This window comes from Hydra vulgaris, chromosome 09 (genome assembly GCF_038396675.1).
Source record: "Hydra vulgaris chromosome 09, alternate assembly HydraT2T_AEP".
NCBI classification, from domain to species: domain Eukaryota; kingdom Metazoa; phylum Cnidaria; class Hydrozoa; order Anthoathecata; family Hydridae; genus Hydra; species Hydra vulgaris.
The window spans coordinates 48,596,880-48,604,980 of NC_088928.1; the positions used below are offsets into that span (position 1 = coordinate 48,596,880).

An 8,101-nucleotide genomic window follows, 5' to 3' on the forward strand; every position below is an offset into this window, starting at 1 on the left:
TACCACAGCTAAAGAGTCATATATGCCCAAATAAATACTACAAAACATGGTAAAATTGAAAAACAACATAATGAAAATTAACATATTCTCACACTCTTAGCATATATATATATATATATATATATATATATATATATATATATATATATATATATATATATATATATATATATATATATATATATATATATTAGTAGTAGAAAATCACTTACCAAAAATTTTTTCCATTTAACACTGTGTTTCATCAACAAAGATTCATCAGAAATGGATGATCAAATTAATAAAACTTCAATTTATACCAAAAATTAAATTACAGGAAGTTGCAAATGTCTTAACTACTGTAAATTTTCACACATTTGTGGAATTTGCTGACACTATTATAAAAAGAATTCTTTAGAAATGATTACTTATGCTGTTTTTTTAAAATGTTTTTTTTAAAAAGCGTAGTTAATGTAAATATTATTTGAACTCATTTATTTTTATAGTTTTTTAGGAGAAACTTATTTTCGTGCCTACATTTAGAAATTAATTCCATTCTTTTGTTTAATAAGCATTCTTGATTTGCATGTGTAATTATTTCAAATTTTTCTTGTAGGCATAGTATGCATTTTTTGGAAATATTGTTTTGGAAATATTGTTTTGGAAATATTGTATTTTTTGGAAATATTTTTATTAAAAGAATTCGTTGGAAAGCCCATTTTTTCTTAAAACCAAATACAAAAACAGATGATACATTTAATAATAATGATAATTATGGATTTAAAACAAAAAATACCCCACCTTTTATACCTGATTTGGAAAATTTTGAAAATGACCTATTACATTTAATTAAAACAATCAAGTTTCGCCCTATAAAAAACGAATTTCAAACAGAATTAAAGTTAGATGTTAAAAAATTAAAGCAAACCCTAATATTTTGGTTTTTGCTGATAAAACAAATAATATTTACCAACTCACAACAGAAAACTATGAAAAAATTTTACGCGACAATATTACTAGTTCTTATGAAAAAGCCCCTAAAAATTCGGAAAAGGCAATTAATTTAGAAGCGCAAAATATTGCTAAAAAAATAAACCTTGATAATAGAATCGAATCCACTGCCCCTGCCCAAGCCTTCGTAACACTAAAAGACCATAAACCAAATTTTCAAAACAAACTTCCTTGTAGGTTATTGGTTCCCTCAAAAAGGGAGATTGGACATATAAGCAAAATTAAATTGGACAATTGGACAATAAATTTGCAACAGTGGAAAAATACCACTGATGTTATAAATTGGTTCTCCATAATCGAAAATAAAAATGACTGTACATTTATTCAATTTGACATTAATGATTTTTACCCCTCAATAACCGCAGATATTTTAGATAAGACTATTGAATTTGCAAAAAGCCACACAGCTATTCCTGATGACACAATCCGTATAATAAAACATTGTTGAAAACCTTACTTTATTTTAATAAGGAAACTTGGAAAAAGAAAAACATACATGACTGCTTTGATGTAACAATGGGCAGTTATGACGGAGCAGAAATTTGTGAATTTGTTGGACTATATATTTTAGATTTGTTAAGTAAAATAATCAATATAAAAGATTTAGGCCTTTATCGCGACGATGGTTTAATAGTAATGCGTAGAAAATCTGGTCCACAGCTCGACAAAATTAGAAAAGATATTATAAAAATTTTTAAAAATATTGGCTTTCAAATCGAAATAAACATAAATTTAAAAATTATGAATTTTCTTGATGTCACATTTAACCTCTCTGAAAATTCATATAAGCCTTTCAAAAAACCAAACGATGAACTATTATATATTAACATTAACTCTAACCATCCACCCCAAGTTCTAAAACAAATCCCGATTTCAATTAATAACAGACTAAACCAAAACTCCTCAAATGAAAATGTATTCAATTCCTCTAAACGAATATTTGAAGATGCCCTAAAAAAAAAGTGGTTTTGAAAATTTTGAACTAAAATTTGACCCTGAAAAAATGAAATAGAACTAGAAATGTAATTTGGTTCAACCCCCCATATAGCAAAAATGTTTCTACTAACATAGGAAAAGTGTTTTTAAAATTGGTCGATAAGCATTTCCCGCGATCTAATAAATTACATAAAATTTTTAATCGAAATACAATTAAAGTTAGCTACAGTTGCACAAAAATTATGGAAAGAATTATAAAAGGTCACAATAAGGCTTTGTTAAACAAAAAAGAAATCCTAAATAAAAAACTACAGAAAATTGTAATTGTAAACAAAAAATCAATTGTCCAATGAGTGGAAGTTGTTTATCAAAAATGTGGTATATAAATGTGTTGTTTCCTCTAAGAATGTACCTGATAAACAATATATTGGCATAACAGAGGGTGAATGAAAAAAACGTTTTGCCAATCATAAGCAATCTTTCAAGAATAAAAAGTATTCAAAAGACACCATGCTGTCAAAATATATATGGGAATTAAAATAAAAAAGTATTGATGATTTTATACTAAATTGGTCTATCCTTAAAACAGCGCCTGCATATAACAATATTTCCAAAAAATGCATACTATGCCTTCAAGAAAAATTTGAAATAATTACACATGCAAATCAAGAATGCTTATTAAACAAAAGATCAGAATTAATTTCTAAATGTAGGCACAAAAATAAGTTTCTCCTAAAAAACTATAAAAATAAATGAGTTTTCAAATAATATTTACATTAACTACCCTTTTTAAAAAAAACATTTTAAAAAAATAGCATAAGTAATCATTTCTAAAGAATTCTTTTTAAAATAGTGTCAGCAAATTTCACAAATGTGTGAAAATTTAGTAGTTAAGACATTTGCAACTTCCTGTAATTTAATTTTTGGTATAAATTAAAGTTTTAATAATTTGATCATCCATTTCTGATGAATCTTTGTTGATGAAACACATACATTTTAAAGTTGTTTAAATAAATATATATATATATATATATATATATATATATATATATATATATATATATATATATATATATATATATATATATATATATATATATATATATCATATATATATATATATATATATATATATATATATATATATATATATATATATATATATATATATATATATATATTGCATATGAAAAAATATTTTGATTTAAAAAATATAGAATAACATATTCGTGCTGTGTTAGAAATATAAAAGAAATAATAAGTAAAATAAAACCTTCACGTTCATCAATTTGTAAAGCATTTGATAAGTATGTGTAAGCTTGTTTATGATATTTACGTACATTTAAAATAGAAGAAGGTATATTTGAACTTTCTTTCTCCATTTAGGATTTTTAAAGTTGCTATTAAAAAAATTAAGACAAATAAGACCTGATATACAATTTAAATTTAAAAAAAGACATTAAAAAAAAACAAATAAAAAACTAGAGATTTACAACTAAACTTTTTTATTTTACTTATTACTTCCTTTTTATTTAACTAACATTCACAAAAAAAAGGGTTAAATGTTAGTCAAATAAAAAAATATTATGTTAAATAATAAATTTCTAATTTTTTATTGTCAAATCTAATAAGATTTGACAACAAATCTTCAGTTTCTTAAAGTTGTTTAACTTTAAGAAACTGAAATTTTATCAATTAAATTACAAATTGCCTGAGATTTATAATTTTGGGTTTAATAAACACTAACTAGTAATAGAAGTTAAAAAAGAAATTTAATTTCAATTTTTTTTTAACAGTAAAACTTAAACAAGAGAATCAAATAAATTATGTTTTTATTTTGACACGGTTTATTGAAATACAATTTAGCGGCTGAAAAATTTGTAAAATTTTTCACCGGGTTGTGAGAAAAACTAGAACCCGGTGTTTTAAAACCACACCGGACCCAAATTAGGCTGAAGATAAAACAGAAAGACATCAATGTGATCACATTGTGATTGAACTTAATAATATCTTCAGTTTAAAAATAAAATTAGGAATTTAGTTTTGTACTCTGAATTTTCCCTAGTTTCTGTTGTCTAATATTTGCTGTGAATTTGTTAAGAAATGTTAAATTTTACAAGCTTCTACCAACTTTCATTTAACATTCTTTCAGTTTTTAAAATTTACGAACATGTAAAGTTTACAACCTTCTCATTTTAGGGTAAGTGGAAACTTTGTATGATCATAATTTTTAAAAGTTACTAGATAAAATTTAAAAAACAGCAAAAATCCTGTGGGCACCCATACAACAAAGTACTTTCGATGCACTAACGCAAGAACGTAGTTTTTATTACGTTTTTTTTTTTTTATTATTTTTTTTTTTTGCTTTGATATTTTGTTATAAATATATTCGCCTTGGTGTGCTGCTCTGGTGTCGTTAATTGGAATAATAGTTATAGTCTCCATCTTGAAGAATGCAAAGAGTTGCAAAAAAGTTTGGACTTACAGCTAACCGCCAACCATTATCACATCGTCGTAATGTTTCTTCTCTTTCTCTTTTCTAAAAATACTATAATGGGCACTGCTCTTCCAATAACTTTCAACTCTAATAGTGGTTGCTTGCAGCTTTGTTGGAAGCGAAGGTGTTAAAAAAAGAAAAATACTTGTTACTTCTGATTTTTTTAATTTTCTTTTGCAAAAATGTTACAGCAAAAAGAAATTAAACCTCATTCTTTTCATTTATAGTATATTCACAGAATACATAAAGAGCTTCAAAAGCTTGACTGACGCTTTCCTTTTCAAATAATGCATGTTCTAAAGGACACGCAGGTCCATATTTTTAAACACTAACAGCGTTCCCCAAAACAAATTATGTAACAGCGTACAACATTGAATAAATAATACATATGAGCAAAAAACAAAAATATATATAGATATAACTTTTCAAAAATGAGTGAGTTAACTTTACTTTTAAAGATGTTATTATCTGCATTAACAATATCAAAAAGCAACTGATTCTAAATGTTAACAATTCGGTAAGAGAACTATATTTACAGTAACTATATTTACAAATATCAAGTTGATATCGTTGATTTCGCACTTTATATTTATGTCCTCGCGCGTTGTTTTTGTTTTCAATAAAAAAGAGCATAGCTTTATCAATTAATACCAAGTTATGCAGAATTTTGAAGCAAATTGATAAACCATGTTTTAATTCCTGAAATTAAAACATGATTTTGATTGATTTGGAACCTCAGGCAATTTCAAATCAAGCAATTGAAGTCGACTATAGAAAGTTAAATTGCCTAAGTGCAGAATTTTTTTTTGTGAAACGTTTTTTCGTGTTCTAAACTCCCTTTATAAATTCAACATGATATGGCAACCAAACTGGGGAGCAATATTCAGTATAGGCCTATTATATGTAGTGAATTCTCCTACTAAGATAACATGATTGCGATAATTAAAGTATTCTAAAATAATTTATGCTCTGGTATTAGCTGCATGGGTAACGTTTGAAATACGTTTTTTATAGTAAAGGTGAGTATCCAGAGTTACACTAAAATCTTTCGGATTAGAAGACCAAAGGCTAAAGTATGATCTCCGAAGTTATAGTTGAAGTTAATGCATTTTCTCAATGAAGCAGTTAAAATCCTATAAATACTTGCTGTAAGAAATAGGTAGTTGTCCTGTTTCTGACCAAAGTACAACGGTATCAAGAGCATTAACTTAGTGGTGGCTATAATCCGTGTTGCAAAAATGAACTATATAACTTGATGTCATTGGCGTAAAGCTTTAAAGAGCAAATAAGATTGTAGTAGTTAAATTGTTGATATATGAAAAAATAATGTTGCACCAAACACGTTACTCTGAGAATCTGAAAATGAACTTACAACCTTAACTTGTTGACACCTATTGGTAAAAAATGCGCCAATCTAATTTAATAAATTACCTTATGTTAAACAGAGAAAGTTTGGCTAATAATTTAGGATAAGATACAGAACCAAATGTTTTTTGAAAGTTAATATAAACAACATCTGTTGTTAGACGTTTGTCAAGTGCAATACTCCAGTCATTTACAGATTCTAAAAGATTTGTGCAAGTAAAACGTTCCTTGAGGAAACCATGTTGATTATTGGTAATTAAGTTATGGTGAGTTAAGTACTTAATAATATCCAAGTTAATAATTCTTTCCATTGCATGACAACAAGCGCATGTGAGTGAAACTGGGCTATGATTAATAGGGTCTGATTGCGCTTCTTTTTTAAAAATTGGAATAAAAAACCTTAAATTTTTTTCCTGCAATCTGTGAAGAAATTATTATGTCATAGTAAAACAACGTAATATCTTTTTCTGCTTCCTTTATTGCAAGAGGAGTTTTGTTGTACGTTATATCGAATATCGTTCTTCAAAAGTTTCAAGGAAAAACGCAACCCATTGAAGAAATAAATAAAAGCACAACATTTTGCAGATGTTGGAAATTAAGCAAGTTTCCATATTGTTTTGACACACACAATCCACATAACAAGTTATCTGGTTATAATGTTGGACTTGTTTTAATAAACAAGAAATAACATTTTAAACTAAAAAAAAAATTAAATTCTTTTACGAGAAATCCCAGTGTAAATGGTACGTTTTTTAAACGTTTTTTAGACGTTTTTATTAGGTTTAAATCTAATTAATAACAATTTATTATCATTGAGTTTATCTAACTTTTTCAATTGTTTCATAAAATCCTACTTTGCCAAGCTGTCTACATTCCTCTTGTCTACAGAAACTTGGTGTTTCTAAATTTTGTTAGAAAAGTTTATGGTTTTAAATGTGACACGGTTGAGGATTTTTTGTCCGGTCCGTGCAAACGTTTATTAAGTTATTATTAAGTTAGTAACTAATCTTGATCCTACATTTTTTGAGTTAAAAGTTTATTAAGGTGAAAATTTTATAAGACATTCAAATTGAATTAAAATTATCGACATTAAAATTATCTTCTTTTATCTTCACTCTTCGGAAATTTTTAGGAAAAAGTGCAATGCAAGAATAAGTTATTAAAATTAAATTTTAATAAGCTCAAAATCAATGAAAGTGGATAGAACAAGATAAATCTAACCTCGCTTTATGTCAATTAAGAGGTCTTACAAAATATCATTGTATCTGATTATAACTACTTTCATAATTATAACTACTTTACTACACTAGCTTTTAAATAACCGTACAACTTACATTCGACACTCAATAGGTTTTTTGACGTATGACTATTAGTGATAGCAACAATTCTCTTAATCTTTTTAAAACTTGCGAATTTTAAAAACAATTGTAAATGTAGGTGTTTAAAAACATCCTAATATTTGAATTAACTTTCCTTGTTTTAGCGACACGTCTTAATGAATTTCGACGCAACCTTTATGGGTTATAATTTTATTTTAATAATTACATGATTAGATGTACTACACATCTATTTTATTTTTTAAAATGTTTAAAATAAATTAGACTAATTACACTGACAAACAAATAAAATTTTATTGTGCATATCTTGTTAACTAGGTGGTTTTTTAAAACAAATTAAATATGCTGATTTCAAATATGCAAACCATTTTTCACCATCACTTCAAGTTGTAAAGATATTTGGGTTCAAATCTTTAGTATTTAAGGTAAAGTCCCTAATATTGTCGAAAAAAAAGTTATTCAAAAGTATGTCAACCTGGGTCTCAAAAGAAGCGTATTTTCATAGAGATTTTAGAAAAGATAAATATTTTTACTTAAAATTTATTGACAAAAAAAGTTATGTGAAAAAATGCTAAAGACTTTTAAAAAAATTTTAACAAAATGTTTCTCAGCAATAATACAAAAAGTACTTATTTTTATTACAAACAAATACCATTTTTAAAATCTCTATGAAAATACGCTTCTTATATACTTTTGAATAACTTTTTTTTCGACAATATTAGGGACTTTACCTTAAATACTAAAGATTTGAACCCAAATATCTTTACAACTTGATATGGTGGTGAAAAATGGTTTGCTTATTTGAAATCAGCATATTTAATTTGTTTTAAAAAACCACCTAGTTAACAAGATTTGCACAATAAAATTTTATTTGTTTATCAGTGTTATTAGATGTAGTTTTCAACCTAATATTAAATTAAAGCTAGCCCTAGGAGCAACATCTTGAAATTTTTTTGTTGCATATCTACAAATTTTT

The 8,101-nt window shown here is 25.9% G+C and overlaps 1 protein-coding gene across 2 annotated transcripts in view; it reads right to left on the reverse strand.

Moving 5' to 3' along the window:
• Nucleotides 1-3,332, reverse strand: part of LOC136084837 (spastin-like) — a 72,683-nt gene extending 69,351 nt beyond the window's left edge. For both annotated transcript variants that reach the window (XM_065805948.1, XM_065805946.1), the window contains exon 1: nucleotides 3,200-3,332. In XM_065805948.1, the coding sequence (XP_065662020.1) occupies nucleotides 3,200-3,308 (109 nt within the window). In that variant the 5' untranslated portion in view covers nucleotides 3,309-3,332. The remainder of the gene's footprint in view (nucleotides 1-3,199) is intronic.
• Nucleotides 3,333-8,101: the final 4,769 nt, after the last annotated feature.